The sequence below is a fragment of the Schistocerca nitens genome, chromosome 1 (genome assembly GCF_023898315.1).
Source record: "Schistocerca nitens isolate TAMUIC-IGC-003100 chromosome 1, iqSchNite1.1, whole genome shotgun sequence".
In the NCBI taxonomy this organism is placed as follows: Eukaryota; Metazoa; Arthropoda; class Insecta; order Orthoptera; family Acrididae; genus Schistocerca; species Schistocerca nitens.
This window is the reverse complement of record NC_064614.1, coordinates 202,932,725-202,952,138: the sequence shown is the minus strand read 5'-3', so window position 1 is coordinate 202,952,138 and position 19,414 is coordinate 202,932,725. Positions and strand designations below refer to the sequence as shown.

The following is a 19,414-nucleotide window of genomic DNA, read 5'->3' as shown; positions in this document are numbered from 1 at the left end:
AACAGATCCTCAAGACTAGTCAGCCAGCATAAAGAATGGTGGTTAACCACAATGGTGAACAGTTTGCCATATAAAAATGACTACAACTTGATGGCCCAAACAGCTGCAAGGCACTCTTCTTCGTTGTAGAGTACTTCATCCTGGACTTTGAAAGTAGTCTGGGAGTGTAAGCTATCGCCTCATCATCATCTTTCTGAATCTGCACCAGAACTGCATCTATCACACAACCACTAGTATTGGTGTGAAGTTCTGTTTTGGAATTCTCGTCGTGAATGCTACGACTGGAGAAGATGGCAGTGCCTCGTTAAGGAAAGGAAAGGTCTGTCTTGCACTGTATTCCAGGAAAATGTGGCATCTCCCTGCAATAGTTCCTGCAAGGGGCATGCCTTTGTTCAGAAGTTCTTTGTGACTCACCCTTTGTGCACACTCACAGGTGGCTTGCAGAGTATTAATGTAGATTCAGTAACAGCACATTCTGAAGAAACTACTTAGATCACAATTTTTGTGGTCTTCAGTCCACCAGAAACTGATTTGATGCAGCTCTCCTAGCTACTCTTATCTTGTGCAAGCTTCTTCATCTCCAAGTACCTGCTGCAACCTACATCCTTCTGAATCTGCTTAGTGTATTAATCTCTTGCTCTCCCTCTACAAATTTTACCCTCAACACTGCCCTCCAATACTAAATTGGTAATCCCTTGATGCCTCAGAACATGTCCCACCAACCGATCCCTTCTTTTAGTCAAGTTGCGCCACAAATTCCTCTTCTCCCCAATTGTATTCAGTACCGCCTCATTAGTTATGATCTACCCATCTAATCTTCAGCATTCTTCTGTAGCACCACATTTTGAAAGTTTCTATTCACTTCCTTTCCAAACTATTTATTGTCCATGTTTCACTTCTATACATGGCTACACTCCATACAAATACTTTCATAAAAGACTTCCTGACACTTAAATCTATACTCGATGTTAACAAACTTTTCTTCTTCAGAAACGCTTTCCTTGCCATTGCCAGTCTACATTTTACATCCTCTCTACTTCGACCATCATCAGTTATTTTGCTCCCCAAATAGCAAAACTCCTTTACTACTTTAAGTGTCTCATTTCCTAATCTAATACCCTCAGCATCTCCTGACTTAATTCGACTACATTCCATTATCCTAGTTTTGCTTTTGTTGATGTTCATCTTATATCCTCCTTTCAAGACACTGTCCATTCCATTCAACTGTTCTTCAGGTCCTTTGCTGTGTCTGACAGAATTACAGTGTCATCAGCGAACCTCAATTTTTTTTATTTCTTCTCCATGGATTTTAATTCCTACTCCAAATTTTTCTTTTGTTTCCTTTACTGCTTGATCAATATATAGATTGAATAACATCGGAGATAGGCTACAACCCTGTGTCACTGCTTTCCCAACCACTGTTTCCCTTTCATGCCCCCTCGACTCTTATAACAGCCATTTGGTTTCTGTACAAATTGTAAATAGCCTTTCGCTCCCTGTATTTGGCCTCTGCCACCTTCAGAATTTGAAAGAGAGTATTCCAGTCAACAATGTCTAAAGCTTTCTCTAAGTCTACAAATGCCAGGAAAGTAGGTTTGCCTTTCCTTAATCTATATTCTAAGGTAAGTCATAGGGTAAGTATTGCCTCACGTGTTCCAACATTTCTACGGAATCCAAACTGATCCTCCACGAGTTTGGCTTCTACCAGTTTTTCTATTGGTCTGTAAAGAATTCATGTTAGTATTCTGCAGCTGTGATTTATTAAACTGATAGTTCGGTAATTTTCACACCTTTCAACACCTGCTTTCTTTGGGATTGGAATTATTATAATTTCTTGAAGTCTGAGGGTATTTCACCTGTCTCATACATCTTGCTCACCAGATGGTAGAGTTTTGTCATGGCTGGCTCTCCCAAGGCTATCAGTAGTTCTAATGGAATGTTGTCTACTCCCGGGGCCTTGTTTCAACTCAGATCTTTCAGTACTATGTCAAATTCTTCACGCAGTATCGTATTTCCCATTTGATCTTCAGCTACGTCCTCTCCCATTTCCATAATTCTGCACTCAAGTACTTAGCCCTTGTAAAGACAAGAACTGACAATTTGCAACATGTCAGCCAGTGACGCTATATGCTACTCCACACTGCACGCAGCATAGCTCGCAGCAATGTGTTTGAATATTAGTCAAGAGAGAACATTACATAATCAGAGTAACGAAAATGCTGCCTCAACTAATGCTTTGGGTACCTGATTAGAAACTGTGCAGTACTTTCCAGCAACTGTACACCTTCACAATTAGTAAAGCCAACATATCAAATAAAATTCCAATGGTGATAATCCTGTCAGAATCTTTATGGCATTTCAAAGAACCCCTTGACCCTAATACATACTTCTAACTTAAAACTATCATTCATGTTAGAGACATTTGTTAAATGGCAGAGATAATTTCTGCATGCATTCCATTCTTTCAGTCATTTCCACATGTTGAGAATCTGATGAAAGCAGACAATAGTCACAACAGCAGCTTTCGTTTGCAAATACAGGGTGTTACAAAAAGGTACGGCCAAACTTTTAGGAAACATTCCTCACACACAAATAAAGAAAAGATGTTATGTGGACATGTGTCCGGAAATGCTTAATTTCCATGTCAGAGCTCATTTTAGTTTCGTCAGTATGTACTGTACTTCCTCGATTCACCGCCAGTTGGCCCAATTGAAGGAAGGTAATGTTGACTTCGGTGCTTGTGTTGACATGCGACTCATTGCTCTACAGTACTAGCATCAAACACATCAGTACGTAGCATCAACAGGTTAGTGTTCATCACGAACGTGGTTTTGCAGTCAGTGCAATGTTTACAAATGCGGAGTTGGCAGATGCCCATTTGATGTATGGATTAGCACAGGGGCAATAGCCGTGGTGCGGTATGTTTGTACCGAGACAGATTTCCAGAACGAAGGTGTCCCGACAGGAAGACGCTCAAAACAATTGATCGGCGTCTTAGAGAGCACGGAACATTCCAGCCTATGACTCGCGACTGGGGAATACCTACGCTCAATGGAGCACGTTATCATGATTTCATACGGGATACTCTACCTGTGCTGCTAGAACATGTGCCTTTACAAGTATGACACAACATGTGGTTCATGCACGATGGAGCTCCTGCACATTTCAGTTGAAGTGTTCGTACTCTTCTAAACAACAGATTCGGTGACCAATGGATTGGTAGAGGCAAACCAATTCCATGGCATCCACGCTTTTCTGACCTCAACCCTCTTGACTTTCATTTAAGGGGGCATTTGAAAGCTCTTGTCTACGCAACCCCGGTACCAAATGTAGAGACTCTTCGCGCTCGTGTTGTGGACGGCTGTGATACAATACGCCATTCTCCAGGGCTGCATCAGCGCATCAGGGATTCCATGTGACGAAGGGTGGATGCATGTATCCTCGCTAGCGGAGGACATTTTGAACATTTCCTGTAACAAAGTGTTTGAAGTCGCACTGGTACGTTCTGTTGCTGTGTGTTTCCATTCCATGATTAATGTGATTTGAAGAGAAGTAATAAAATGAGCTCTAACATGGAAAGTAAGCGTTTCCGGACACATGTCCACATAACATATTTTCTTTCTTTGTGTCTGAGGAATGTTTCCTGAAAGTGTGGCCGTAGCTTTTTGTAATACCCTGTAGACGCATTTGCTCAGAATTTTGCTGATAAACCTCAGTTGCCACTTACCTTTACCAGCGTTTTCTTCTTACCGCAATAATTCAATTATCTTTCAATTGGTTATTTGTAAAAGTGGTTATTTAAAGTGGTTAATTAAATAATTATTAACCATATAAGGAAAAAATAGATTGCTATTCACCGTAAAGATGACACATTGAGTTCAGATAAGCACAACGAAAAGACAGTTGCACACTAGCTTTCTGCCACAGCCCTCTTCAGAAAAAGGATACACACCCAACCCCACTCTCCCCCCCCCCCCCCCCCCCCCACCCCTGCCCCACACACACAAACACACCCTTCACGCACTCATGACCACCATCTCTGGCAGTTCGGACCAGACAACAACTGTCATGTAGAATGGAAGCAGAGATCTCTAGGGGGCGGGGAAAGGAAGGGTTAGGATGGTACAAGTGAGGGAAAGAGAAGAGCGCTGTCTGGTAGAGTGTGCAGGGATGACTGTCAGTCGACTCAGCATCGGCAGACTGTGGGGCAGGGAGGTAGTGTTGGGGGGGGCAGAGGGGGGAGGGAAAGAGATCGAAAAAGAAGAGGAGTGGGAAAAGGGGACGATGGCTGGGTGCATTTGCAGAGGGTGGTGCACAAAGAGGGTGAGGGGATGAGAACAGGGAGAAGATGGGGGGGGGGGGTGGGGGGGGGGGTGAAAACTGTTGGATGCTGGCTGTGGGGATAGTGGATTACCTTAGGTTAAGGATGGGATAATTTCAGGAGCTGAGACTGTGTTTTAAGGGTAGGAACTCCCATCTTCGCAGTTCAGAAAAGCTGACGGTGGAGGGGAGGCTCCAGATGTATTGGTTACTGAAGCAGCCACCTGAAATCAAGCATGTTATGTTCAGCTGCATGTTGTGCGATAGGGCCGTTTACTTTGCTCCTGGCCACAGTTCCATGAAGTCCATTCATCAACTATCTGTCCACCAGGATGAATAGCCACCACCAAACTGTGGCCAACAGCAATGTAGACCACCCTGTGGCACAATACGCAGCTGAATGTAATCCCAGCCTCAACCTATGGTAACCTACTCTCTCCAAACCCTCCATCCTATCACCTACTCCCTATTCTCGTTCCAACCTCTTCATGTGCCACCCTCTGCCAACACATCTGCCTATCTTTCCCCTTCCTGCTCTTCTCTTTTCCCACTCCCCCTCCCCCCAACCTACCCCACAGACTGGCAGTGCTCTTCTCCCAAAGCCCCACCCCCCCTGGTATCTCTTCCCTTTTTTCAGAAGAAGGCTTTGGCAGAAAGCTAATGAGTAACCATACTTCTGTTGTGTCTGCCTGTAGCTCAACATGTCATCTTTACAGCGAGGAGTAATCTATCTTTTCCTTATATTGTTGATATTCCAAAAGCAAGTTTCCAGTGTTGAAATAATCATTAAATATTTCCCCTATTTCTTTGCAGTGTGGTAGCTTTTTCATGCCCATAATCATTGCTGGTGGTTCTCTTGAATATATGGAAGAGGGAGACAATACCTCACTATAAATAAAAGAACCATACACAGAAAAAGTACAATATTTCACTGACACCATTCTCAAAATTCACTATGATAAGATTTTTTATATCCTTTATACACCAACCTGGTATTCTTAGCACTATTTATTATTTTCAACTGTAAAGTCTAGCCCAGAAAGAAATACTGAAAATAATAATAGTGTCTACTTGTTTCCTAAATTTATTCTGTGATGCTGAGAGAGACCTACATACCAATGAGAATGATCCAAAAGGAGAGAGGTTAAGTGCAGGGAAGCAGTCCAAAGGAACAATGAATCAACATTTGCGATTCACGATCCAGACTATTATGAAGCCAGTTTTTCACTTATTATTTATAACTGTAGTTTTTTAATGCATTCAGTGGAAAAAAGAGCACTGTCTGAATGGGCCTTAATAATTCCTTAAAAGTTCTATAATCAATAATTTAGTTTTTTAAAATTTTTATTAAATCTCTGGTTACCTGTTTAACATTATTCTTATTTTTTTCGTCATTCTTATTTAGGGCTTAATGTTCCATGTACCACACTTCCATGAAATGTGTTCCTAATTGTAATCATGTTTAAATTAACTGATTTTTCCATCGGTGCTTGGCAGAACATGATAGTAAAGTTAAAAAGGAAAATAACTTCCTAAGGTTCTGCAAACTTACATTCACTTGGTCATGAACTGGTTTTCAGCATCTCAGGCTATCTTCAGGTGACAATTGAATGTTGCAAACACAGATGTACACGATGTGTGACTTACACAGATATTATTTGTACAGAAGATACATAAATGAAGAAGTGTTTACAAAGAAAACTGTTAAAATAATTACATTAACTAAAATGGGTGGGTGGGTGGGGGGGGGGGTGGGGGGGGCAAAGTTTTTATGTGAAGATACATTTGATAAATCAGTCTTTCAAACAGATTCTTCTATCGCCCACTAGACTCATCTCCTGATGTAACCTCAGTTCGGTTGTACATAAGTTCCCCAACAATTAATTGGAAAAACCACAGTATTGTCAGCAGTGGGTGCAATAAGACATCCTGTGAAACTTTAATAAATGCATTCTCTGAAAACTGCCTACAACAGGTAGTTAGGAATCCCACTCCCATGATGGAAATGTATTGGATCTAATGGCAACAAACAGGCCTGACCTCTTTGAGGATGCCCACATTGAACCTGGAATCAGTGACCATTACATGGTTTTTTGTTCTTTGGGGCCTGCAGCACAGTCTTTCAATAACATGATTATTATGAATAAATCCTAATACACTGCTATGTAAATTGTTTACATTTTATCTAATTCACGATGAGCCTATTTCAGCAAACTGCATCGTCAGGTGCTCTGTAAATAAGATAGTTTTCCACATATGCTGTTTTTCTGACAGCTTTGATGACAGTGGGTCAGTGATATTACAGGGATCCATAGAATCCTTGTCAGATTCTATACTGAATTTGCGGCTGAGTTAGCCCCCTTCTAACTGCAATTTACTGTAGGTCGCTCATGCAAAAAACTGTGTCCAGTTCTTGGGAAAGGGCACAAGTCATGCCTGTCTACAAGAAGGGTAGTAGAAGTGATCCATGAAACTACCGTCCAGTATCCTTATCATCAATTTGTTGTAGAACCTTAGAACATATTCTGAGCTCAGACTCACTGACAAGATCTCAAAGTGGTGCAGAGATTGGAAACGTTGCTTTAAATGTTCAGAAATGTAAAATATTGCACTTCACTAAATGAAAAAAAAGTAGTATCCTATGGCTGTATTATTAATGAGTCACTGCTGGAATTGGCCAACTCATACAAATACCTGGATGTAACACTTTGTAGGGACATGAAATAGAATGACCACACATGTTCATTCATGGGTAAAGCAAGGGGTAGACTTCAGTTTATTGGTAGAATACTGGGGAATTGCAATCAATCTGCAAAGGAGACTGCTTACAAATCACTTGTGCAACCAGTTCTAAAATAGTGTTCAAGTGTGTGGGACCCGTACCAGACAGGACTCAGAGGGGATATTGAACATATACAGAGAAGAGCAGCATGAATGGTCACAGATTTGTTTAATCTGTGCGAGAGTGTCACAGAGATATTGGAGGAACTGAATTGGAAGATTCTTGAAGACAGGCGTAAACTATATTGAAGGTCTATTAACAAAGCTAAAACAGGGTGTATAAGGGGACAAGGAAAAAAAATTCCCAGATTTTTCCCGGATTTCTGGGTTGAAAATACACTTTCTCCTGGCTGAAGACATGCTTCTTCAGTGTTAAGTGACAGTATATGTTCCCTCATCAATCCTTTGAATGGTTGTGGTTTTATACATGGGTGTAGAAATTCCCAGCACTTTAGAAAACGAAACTCAGCGAAAAAGACACATTTTGGAAATATCGTTGACATGCAGCAACACGTATGCTGTGTATTTTGGGATTACGAAAGTATAAATTGGAATTCCAAACACCGCATATTACTTTCCGAATCATTGAAATCGAGATTGTGATGTGCTTTTGTAAGCCAGTCATAACTCATGTCACGTGATCTCACCAGCTGATGACATCGGATATTCAGAGCATAGGGCATGTGACGTAGTCAGCCAACAGCAACATGACTGTTGAGTAGCATGAACACACAACCATGGAAAGTTAATAGTTTAAATTAATATACATAGTGTTGCTACAAGAAAAGCAAAGCTTTCACATACAATATTGGTCTCTAAGGTTAATAAGCTGCAAGAGAAGCTAAGCTTTCACATATAATGTTTATCTTTTTTTGCATGTGTTACACTTCAGATGTTGTTGTTGTTGTTGTTGTTGTTGTGGTCTTCAGTCCTGAGACTGGTTTGATGCAGCTCTCCATGTTACTCTATCCTGTGCAAGCTGCTTCATCTCCCAGTACCTACTGCAACCTACATCCTTCTGAATCTGCTTGGTGTATTCATCTCTTGGTCTCCCTCTATGATTTTTACTCCCCACGCTGCCCTCCAATGCTAAATTGATGATCCCTTGATGCCTCAGAACATGTCCTACCAATCGATCCCTTCTTCTAGTCAAGTTGTGCCACAAACTTCTCCTCTCCCCAATCCTATTCAATACCTCCTCATTAGTTACGTGATCTACCCATCTAATCTTCAGCATTCTTCTGTAGCACCACATTTTGAAAGCTTCTATTCTCTTCCTTTCCAAACTATTTATCGTCCATGTTTCACTTCCATACATGGCTACACTCCATACAAATACTTTCAGAAATGACTTCCTGACATTTAAATCTATACTTGATGTTAACAGATTTCTCTTCTTCAGAAACGCTTTCCTTGCCATTGCCAGTCTACATTTTATATTGTCTCTACTTCGACCATCATCAGTTATTTTGTTCCCCAAATAGCAAAACTGCTTTACTACTTTAAGTGTCTCATTTCCTAATCTAATACCCTCAGCATCTCCCGACTTAATTCGACTACATTCCATTATCCTAGTTTTGCTTTTGTTGATGTTCATCTTATATCCTCCTTTCAAGACGCTATCCATTCCGTTCAACTGCTCTTCCAAGTCCTTTGCTGTCTCTGACAGAATTACAATGTCATCGGCGTACCTCAAGGTTTTCAATTCTTCTCCATGGATTTTAATACCTACTCCGAATTTTTCTTTTGTTTCCTTCACTGCTTGCTCAATATACAGATTGAATAACATCGGGGAGAGGGTACAACCCTGTCTCACTCCCCTCCCAACCACTGCTTCCCTTTCATGCCCCTCAACTCTTATAACTGCCATTTGGTTTCTGTACAAATTGTAAATAGCCCTTCGTTCCCTTTATTTTAGCCCTGCCACCTTCAGAATCTGAAAGAGAGTATTCCAGTCAACATTGTCAAAAGCTTTCTCTAAGTCTACAAATGCTAGAAACGTAGGTTTGCCTTTCCTTAATCTAGCTTCCAAGATAAGTCGTAGGGTCAGTATTGCCTCACGTGTTCCAATATTTCTACGGAATCCAAACTGATCTTCCCCGAGGTCGGCTTCTACTAGTTTTTGCATTCGTCTGTAAAGAATTCGCGTTAGTATTTTGCAGCCGTGACTGATTAAACTGATAATTCGGTAATTTTCACATCTGTCAACACCTGCTTCATTTGGGATTGGAATTATTATATTCTTCTTGAAGTCTGAGGGTATTTCGCATGTCTCATACATCTTTCTCACCAGATGGTAGAGTTTTGTCAGGACTGGCTCTCCCAAGGCTGTCAGTAGTTCCAATGGAATGTTATCTACTCCCGGGGCCTTGTTTCGACTCAGGTCTTTCAGTGCTCTGTCAAACTCTTCACGCAGTATCATATCTCCCATTTCATCTTCCTCTACATCCTCTTCCATTTCCATAATATTGTCCTCAAATACATCGCCCTTGTATAGACCCTCTATATACTCCTTCCACCTTTCTGCTTTCCCTTCTTTGCTTAGAACTGGGTATCCATCAGAGCTCTTGATATTCATACAAGTGGTTCTCTTTTCTCCAAAGGTCTCTTAGTTTTCCTGTAGGCTGTATCTATCTTACCCCTAGTGAGATAAGCCTCTACATCCTTACATCTGTCCTCTAGCCATCCCTGCTTAGCCATTTTGCACTTCCTGTCGATCTCATTTTTGAGACGTTTTTATTCCTTTTTGCCTGCTTCACTTAAGATATATCACATAAATGTGCCAGGAAAATTTTTAATAATGACATAAATGTCTGATCTTCAGGGTTTGAAATTCTTCTAAATGGATCGTCATCAGAATTGATTTTTAAATGAGAGTCAAACGCTCTGCGATTTAATAAATTCATGGTACATTCTTCCACATAGTTCAACTTACGTAAAAGGATGTTTACTTTGAAAGTAACGCTTTTCAAACCACTATTCGCAATATTTTCCCGCGACCTGTTAGAAATAGGTTCGTTTCAGCAGTTGCAAGAGAGCTACCATGGTGTAGGAAGATCGTATGTACGTAGGTGTAAAACATTGAAAGTTCATACGTTATGTCATAAAAGAAAGAAGACATCAGAGGATACTCCAACAGCATCAGAATTTCGTTCAAATGGCTCTGAGCACTATGGGACTCAACTTTTGAGGTCATTAGTCCCCTAGAACTTAGAACTAGTTAAACCTAACTAACTTAAAGACATCACACACATCCATGCCCGAGGCAGGATTCGAACCTGCGACCATAGTAGTCTCGCGGTTCCAGACTGCTCTGCGCATCAGCCCCAGATCTACGATATTTGTGAACCGGGTCAATACTAAAAAACATCGAATTTTCAAAAACATGTTCATCTTGTAGCGCACATCTTTCTGAAAAGTCTGAAACATAAAACACATGTGTTCGAGGAAATGTAAGACATATTATTTGGTCTTAAGTATGCCAAAGTGCAGTGCCATGCCTCTTCATAAAGCATTCTTCTACCGCACATCACTGTATTTCGCTCTGTGGAATTGAAACGTGTATATTTTGTAATGCATACAATCAAACTATATTCAGGACAGTAGAAATTGGAATGACTTGTGGTGCCTCTCCTGCTCCCAGTCGACCGGTTTGACAGCCAGGGAAACATTCCACGTGGGAAAAATATATGTAAAAACAAAGATGATGTGACTTACCGAACGAAAGTGCTGGCAGGTCGATAGACACACAAACAAACACAAACACACATACAAAATTCAAGCTTTCGCAACAAACTGTTGCCTCATCAGGAAAGAGAGGAAGGAGAGGGAAAGACGAAAGGATGTGGGTTTTAAGGGAGAGGGTAAGGAGTCATTCCAATCCCGGGAGCGGAAAGACTTACCTTAGGGGGAAAAAAGGACAGGTATACACTCGCACACACGCACATATCCATCCACACATATACAGACACAAGCAGACATATTTAAAGACAAAGGGTTTGGGCAGAGATGTCAGTCGAGGCGGAAGTGAAGAGGCAAAGATGATGTTGAATGACAGGTGAGGTATGAGTGGCGGCAACTTGAAATTAGCGGAGATTGAGGCCTGGTGGGTAACGGGAAGAGAGGATATATTGAAGAGCAAGTTCCCATCTCCGGAGTTCGGATAGGTTGGTGTTGGAGGGAACTATCCAGATAACCCGGACGGTGTAACACTGTGCCAAGATGTGCTGGCCGTGCACCAAGGCATGTTTAGCCACAGGGTGATCCTCATTACCAACAAACACTGTCTGCCTGTGTCCATTCATGCGAATGGACAGTTTGTTGCTGGTCATTCCCACATAGAATGCATCACAGTGTAGGCAGGTCAGTTGGTAAATCACGTGGGTGCTTTCACATGTGGCTCTGCCTTTGATCGTGTACACCTTCCGGGTTACAGGACTGGAGTAGGTGGTGGTGGGAGGGTGCATGGGACAGGTTTTACACCGGGGGCGGTTACAAGGATAGGAGCCAGAGGGTAGGGAGGGTGGTTTGGGGATTTCATAGGGATGAACTAACAGGTTACGAAGGTTAGGTGGACGGCGGAAAGACACTCTTGGTGGAGAGGGGAGGATTTCATGAAGGATGGATCTCATTTCAGGGCAGGATTTGAGGAAGTCGTATCCCTGCTGGAGAGCCACATTCAGAGTCTGGTCCAGTCCCGGAAAGTATCCTGTCACAAGTGGGGCACTTTTGTGGTTCTTCTGTGGGGGATTCTGGGTTCGAGGGGATGAGGAAGTGGCTCTGGTTATTTGCTTCTGTACCAGGTCGGGAGGGTAGTTGCGAGATGCGAAAGCTGTTGTCAGGTTGTTGGTGTAATGTTTCAGGGATTCCGGACTGGAGCAGATTCGTTTGCCACGAAGACCTAGGCTGTAGGGAAGGGACCGTTTGATGTGGAATGGGTGGCAGCTGTCATAATGCAGGTACTGTTGCTTGTTGGTGGGTTTGATGTGGACGGACGTGTGAAGCTGGCCATTGGACAGGTGGAGGTCAACGTCAAGGAAAGTGGCATGGGATTTGGAGTAGGACCAGGTGAATCTGAGATGGAACCAAAGGAATTAAGGTTGGAGAGGAAATTCTGAAGTTCTTCTTCACTGTGAGTCCAGATCATGAAGATGTCATCAATAAATCTGTACCAAACTTTGGGTTGGCAGGCCTGGGTAACCAAGAAGGCTTCCTCTAAGCGACCCATGAATAGGTTGGCGAACGAGGGGGCCATCCTGGTACCCATGGCTGTTCCCTTTAATTGTTGGTATGTCTGGCCTTCAAAAGTGAAGAAGTTGTGGGTCAAGATGAAGCTGGCTAAGGTGATGAGGAAAGAGGTTTTAGGTAGGGTGGCAGGTGATCGGCGTGAAAGGAAGTGCTCCATCGCAGCGAGGCCCTGGACGTGCGGAATATTTGTGTATAAGGAAGTGGCATCAATGGTTACAAGGATGGTTTCTGGGGGTAACAGATTGGGTAAGGATTCCAGGCGTTCGAGAAAGTGGTTGGTGTCTTTGATGAAGGATGGGAGACTGCATGTAATGGGTTGAAGGTGTTGATCTACGTAGGCAGAGGTACGTTCTGTGGGGGCTTGGTAACCAGCTACAATGGGGCAGCCGGGATGATTGGGTTTGTGGATTTTAGGAAGAAGGTAGAAGGTAGGGGTGCGGGGTGTCGGTGGGGTCAGGAGGTTGATGGAGTCAGGTGAAAGGTTTTGCAGGGGGCCTAAGGTTCTGAGGATTCCTTGAAGCTCCGCCTGGACATCGGGAATGGGGTTACCTTGGCAAACTTTGTATGTGGTGTTGTCTGAAAGCTGACGCAGTCCCTCAGCCACATACTCCCGACGATCAAGTACCACGGTCGTGGAACCCTTGTCCGCCGGAAGAATGACGATGGATCGGTCAGCCTTCAGATCACGGATAGCCTGGGCTTCAGCAGTGGTGATTTTGGGAGTAGGATTAAGGTTTTTTAAGAAGGATTGAGATGCAAGGCTGGAAGTCAGAAATTCCTGGAAGGTTTGGAGAGGGTGATTTTGAGGAAGAGGAGGTGGGTCCCGCTGCGACGGAGGACGGAACTGTTCCAGGCAGGGTTCAATTTGCATGGTGTTTTGGGGAGTGGGATCATTAGGAGTAGGATTAGGATCATTTTTCTTCGTGGCAAAGTGATATTTCCAGCAGAGAGTACGGGTGTAGGACAATAAATCTTTGACGAGGGCTGTTTGGTTGAATCTGGGAGTGGGGCTGAAGGTGAGGCCTTTGGATAGGACAGAGGTTTCGGATTGGGAGAGAGGTTTGGAGGAAAGGTTAACTACTGAATTGGGGTGTTGTGGTTCCAGGTTGTGTTGATTGGAATTTTGAGGTTTTGGAGGGAGTGGAGCTGGAAGTGGGAGATTGAGTAGATGGGAGAGACTGGGTTGGTGTGCAATGAGAGGAGGTTGAGGTTTGCTGGAAAGGTTGTGAAGGGTGAGTGAGTTGCCTTTCCGGAGGTGGGAAACCAGGAGATTGGATAGTTTTTTGAGGTGGAGGGTGGCATGCTGTTCTAATTTACGGTTGGCCTGTAGGAGGATGCTCTGAACAGCCGGTGTGGATGTGGGAGAGGAAAGATTAAGGACTTTTATTAAGGATAGGAGTTGACGGGTGTGTTCATTGGCTGAGTTGATGTGTAGGTGAAGGATTAGGTGGGTGAGGGCAATGGATTGTTCAGTTTGGAACTGGTATAGGGACTGATGGAAAGAAGGGTTGCAGCCAGAGATGGGAACTTTAAGTGTGAGGCCTTTGGGGTAATGCCAAATGTCAGACAAGCCTGAGAAAATAGAATATGGGAGCGTAATCTGGATAGGGCAAAGGCATGTCTGCGGATGGAATGTAAATAAAACTTAATGGGGTCGTTGTGGGGGTGTTGTGAGGGTGACATGGTATTAGAAGGTGGAAAGTGTAACATGAGGCTGAAATGAAAATGAAAATAAAAATATATGGGAAGAGATAAAGGTGGACTGGAAAGTAACTGGAGATCTGGTGTGAAAAAAGGTGAGAAGGTGTTGGTTACAGCTGGACTATGTTGGACTTGGGTTGGTAGACAGCGATGTGCACAAAGGTTAGGTGGTTGTGTTGCCGCCAAAACACGTTAAAGGACGGAGAAATTCGGGAAAATTTCGAAAAAACTGCGTGTAATATATTAAAAGGAGTGGTTTTGTGGTGCCAGATTATGAAAATGAGGCTAACAATTGTCTGACGACGAAATAATGACGTTAAAACCTGTGGGAAGCGGATAAAAATTATCAGTGATGTGGGAAAAACGGAAATGGAAATAAAGCGAAAGTTATTAGAATTAGCCGAAATGGTTGTTTAAAAGGTGAAAGGAACTGTTTGTGAACTAGAAATGGTGGATTTTTGCCTATTAGCTAATAACTTGATGTTTTGTGTGACACAAAATTAAATATAGGATACATAAAACCAATAAAGACAAGAGATAAGCACAAAATTACACATTTCTTCAATCCTTAGCTCCTAGCATTTTTTCCTCTCTAATCTTGCTACGGCTTTACATGGTGAGCTTTCCTTTCTGCGAAGGAATCTATTACCTCATCAAAGTTCGTCAAACGTTTTGCTACATGAAAAATCGAAATATCGTTATCTAATACTGAAAAAGCTGTTAACACAAATATTACCCAAGACCGGTGTGGTTTCTGATTATGTCTATTTGGTCGGTCACTGTCTGCTAGATAAAACAAAATAGGCCTTTCTAATATGGCAGCAATTTTGTAACACACACCAAATAAACGAGACTGTTTTGGCACAAATAGCCATTTTTATAATGCAATAGAATATAATTCACGAAGTACCAATATCAAATGCCTATTAGGCCTATTACAAGCAAAAAGCTTTATGTTAGGAAATACTTCCACATTTCATTCATACACACCAGTTTCTCAAGCACGAGATCAAAAAGTAGTATTACGAAATTTTTATATAAATTTGGGATTGTCTTATTCTTCCATAATTTGTTATGTTACTGTTTCTTCTCCTTCCTTGTTCTAACAACCAATCTTGTCATCACCAATTCTGTAGCTATTCCTGCCATTGTCAAAATTTGTTCGCCGATTAACTTCTCTAACCCTACCGGAATCACAGGTTTAGTTATCCCGCGATTATTTTCCAGTTAGGTGTTATTATGTGTTCGTACAACACTTTTTCCACGTTACTTCCAGAATAGAACTTAAGCGGCTGCTAGCTGGGGGCTGTGGTACTGGTGTAGCGATCTGGTCAAAAAATTTCTGTCAAAATTTCATTTTCTTGGATACAGCGATAAGATAATACGTAATCTTTCTCACCTGTTATTCCTGCCATTTGTTTATTTCCATAGTGGTTGTCTGAATCTATGGATTTCGCTAGTAGTTATAACAACACTGATCATTCGTAAACCCAATCAACCACATAATCAGACAGCGATTGGCATTCATCCATTCGGCTTTACTCTGCTCAGCTCGTATAGCCCCATCCCCTTTTGTCTGTGGAAAGTTTATTTCTAGATGTGACGAGGATTCTCCTGGCAGAGACATCACGTACACTACGCATGCATTCAAAAATCAACTTATGATTTATTCAGAAATCAACTTAAAATGTGTTCAAAAATGTTCAAAAACCAACAGGGAAGCATTTCCAAATAATATGAATAATCGATAGACAAACATGCGCTGGATGCTAGGCACTTTGTGAAACAAGTTTTTTTTCCTCAATAATATGAATTTGGCGCTCCCTTTTCCCGGTAGCATCTAGCTGCTTGCTGCGACTGCTAGCACAGCCAACAACCACATTCCTGTTGCCAGAAGCGGCAGACTACTACTCAAACGCGACTCAACTGAGCATGCGCATGAGCCCAATTGTAACTGCTAAAATGTATCTAATGTAAACAGTTGTGACTTCATGCTCATCGGTGGCAATTTGTTGTTATGAAGTATTCCATAGTCTTCCTAAAGCCTTTGACACATTTTGCAGTTGGCAGACGACTGCATGAGCACTGTGTGTCGTGGTTGTATATGGCGCATTTCCTTTGCAATTTAAGTTATATTCGTTTTTTCTCTCGTTTATATTTTATTGTTGGAGTATTATTCTGCAGTAGCAGGGTACAGTAATATCCTTTGTTAGAGTATCGGTTCTTACCAGTCAAAATTACAAAAATTTAACTGAAAAATGAAACAATGAAAAATTCCCGAAATTCTAAAAAAATCCCGGGTTTTACCCTGTTTTCTCCTGGATGAAAAAATTCCCGGGTTTTTCCCGGATCTCCCGGTTGTCTCAGGTCGTATACACCCTCTGAAAGAACTGGCATTAAATGATTACACTAGGAATATACCACAACCCCTACATACCACTCACTTACGGATCATGGAGATAAGATTAGAATAATTACTGCACACAAAGAGGTATTCATGCAATCATTATTCACACACTCCATACGTAAATAGAACAGGAAGAAACCCTAAAACGGGTGCAATGGGATGTACCCTCTGCCACGCACCTCACTGTGGTTTGCAGAGTATAAATGTAGATGTAGAACTATAAACCATCTAACAAACTGCTTCATGCATTGTCCACATCTCTGTCCTGACTGATAATATCTACAAAAGAAAAAAAAAAAAAAGAAAATGAATAAAATTACACCACTTCTGTATGCTGGCCAACAGCAAATCACTTAGCAGTTACAAAGCCTCATGGCCAACAGCAAATCACTTAGCAGTTACAAAGCCTCATGTAAAATTACTGGTATTGGCAGCATTTCAAACCATCTCACAAAAAGAAGTTAAATTTTGCAATTACAGACCAACGCCAATAACATATAAAAATTTTTATTCAATAACAAAGACAAACTGAAAACCTAGGCACAGAGTGGTATATATAAAATCACTTGCAAGCAGTGTGGAAATGTGTATATTGGTCAGTCAGGCAGAGCTGTGGCAATTAGGCTATGTGGACATATTTATTTACAACTGGTTTCAATCATGAAGCATCCTCACAGTGGGAAAACATCAATTGTGACAACTTCACATGTCATACATCCTATTTAACCAGAAAATTATATGCCACTGCTGACTTGAGAAAATCAGAAAATGATACTTAATGTAACAATACCAGCTTAAGCGAGCAGAACAATTGAAAACATGTAACATCATTAAGTGCACAAGTGTTAACTTACTGCGTGGTGTGTATGAGCACTGGTGCTGTGCACTTACTGCTGTTATATGTTTTCCATGTTTTTTTCGAGCTTAAGCTGGTATCATGGTGGTAAGTATCATTTTCTGATGTTTCAAGTCATTATGGAGTATACTTTTCTTGTTAATCAGCATGTATGACATGTGAAGTTGCCACAATAGCTATCTTCCACTGTGAAGATGGTCCATGATCAAACCTGATTGTAAATAAATATACTGTAAGGCAGCACAGTGAACATCATGCATTTCTCCAAGTATATCGATTATGTTGACAGTTGACTGAAAAAAAATTTTTGATTAAGGAAGAAAGATTCGACCTTTGTTGATAATCTTTTATCAAAAAACTATTCATATGATGTAGAATGTGAAGTTTTACATTCTGTCAACAAAAAAAAAAAAAAAAAAGTGACCCTAATGGAGATACTGGAAATCAACAAACACGTGACACTGAATGCCAAACTAGTATTAAATTTTAGAATTCAATTTCCATTTTACTCTTTGTTAAATTAAGTTTTTGTTACAAATACTAGTTTCAAATTGCAAATACACCTTATTTATCATTTGTCAAAAGTAGCTCCACATGACACTTTGTTTATCATTACTTTTTTTTAGTTAATGTAATTACTGTAATGTTTTCCTTTGTAAACACTTTGTCACTTATGTATTTCTGTACAAAAATATCTGTGTATGTTGCTATCATGTTTATTTGATTTGCGACATTCAGCTGTAACCCAAAGATGGCCCGAGAAGCCGAAAGCCAGTTCGCGACCAAATAAATATAATTTTATAGAACATTAGAAAGCTTTTTCCTTTTTAATAACATTTAAATTGTTTATTTAAGGAAGACTGTTTACCCATAGCTAAGAAAATGAAAAGCTTGTTTGGTTCTACTGTGAAACTAAACTAGTCGTGGCGACTAGTTTAGCAGGATTATTGTTGATTAAAATATGTTTGTTACCCATATAAATAGGAAGGATGAAACATTGACTGCTCTTTATATTTTATAATATATACTTTACAAAATGTGCTAAATCAAAGTAGAACTTAGAAAACAAAAATCTTTTACCAAAGGGAGACAAAAACAAGGAAAAAGACAACCACCAGCAATTACTCATTTTAATTGAACTGAAAGTATCCAATACCGTGGTATTAGAATGATGGATCTCTTCCTCAATTGTTGTCATTATCACGTTCAGAAGTTCATGTACATCATGCTCCTCAGGTGAAATTGTCCAGCCCTTGCTGAAGAGACATTTAATAACATTTTCCGCTGTGTACGGATCTTCAGATATGTTTGGATGCTGCCCATTCACAACTGAAAGTAAACAGATACAAATATTACCTAAGAAAGTAACATAAAATGTAATTTAGTAGCTGTGCAACAATTGTAATGTTTAATACATCACAGTCAGGGTAGCATATTTGGACATTTTCTCTGTAATGTATGCATCACTTACGCATTCAAGTTGTTGACGTATTTATTACATTTATTTAATCAGGTCCTTCAGCTGTTTCTTACATCAGCAAAGGATAGAGTTATGGAAAAAAGTTCAGATACTTTCTAACATGACGTTGCAGATAACTGAATTGAGGTCTGCAGCTTTGTAAATCAAAATGACATGTTTTTAAAGTAAAATCATCAGTCATATAACCAATTTGATCTTATCTTCCACCCTTCTCAATTTTATGTTGATCTTTTTAATCTATTTATCTAATGCAAACACTATCACTTTCACATATTATGATCTTTATCAGCCCCTGTAATTCCTCTCCAATACAGTCGCAGGTCTTAATGTAAGCCCTACTGACCTGTTTTCTTCTGGTGAGGGTTTCAATGTGATTCTTTTCCTTGCCTATTGTTTATCACTTCATTTCAGACACACTACTGGATATCAGCATGACAGCTAAGTGTGGGATGGGTAGCACATCCGATATCAGCACATCTGACTGTAGACAGACAGTGGTTGCTAAATATATGCAAGTTAAGTGTTAAGAGGCACTACGATTTTCACAAGCTACTGTATCGAGAGTGTATGGCGAGCACATCAGTCAAGGAAAACTGTCACCACTAGTGTCACTGCCACAGGC

General features: G+C 41.0%; 1 protein-coding gene across 2 annotated transcripts in view; it reads right to left on the bottom strand.

Moving 5' to 3' along the window:
• LOC126245812 (ubiquitin carboxyl-terminal hydrolase 30) overlaps nt 1-19,414 on the bottom strand; it is a 123,108-nt gene that overhangs the window by 61,971 nt on the left and 41,723 nt on the right. For both annotated transcript variants that reach the window (XM_049948346.1, XM_049948347.1), the window contains exon 3: nt 18,469-18,641. In XM_049948346.1, coding sequence (XP_049804303.1) covers nt 18,469-18,641 — 173 coding nt within the window. The remainder of the gene's footprint in view (nt 1-18,468; nt 18,642-19,414) is intronic.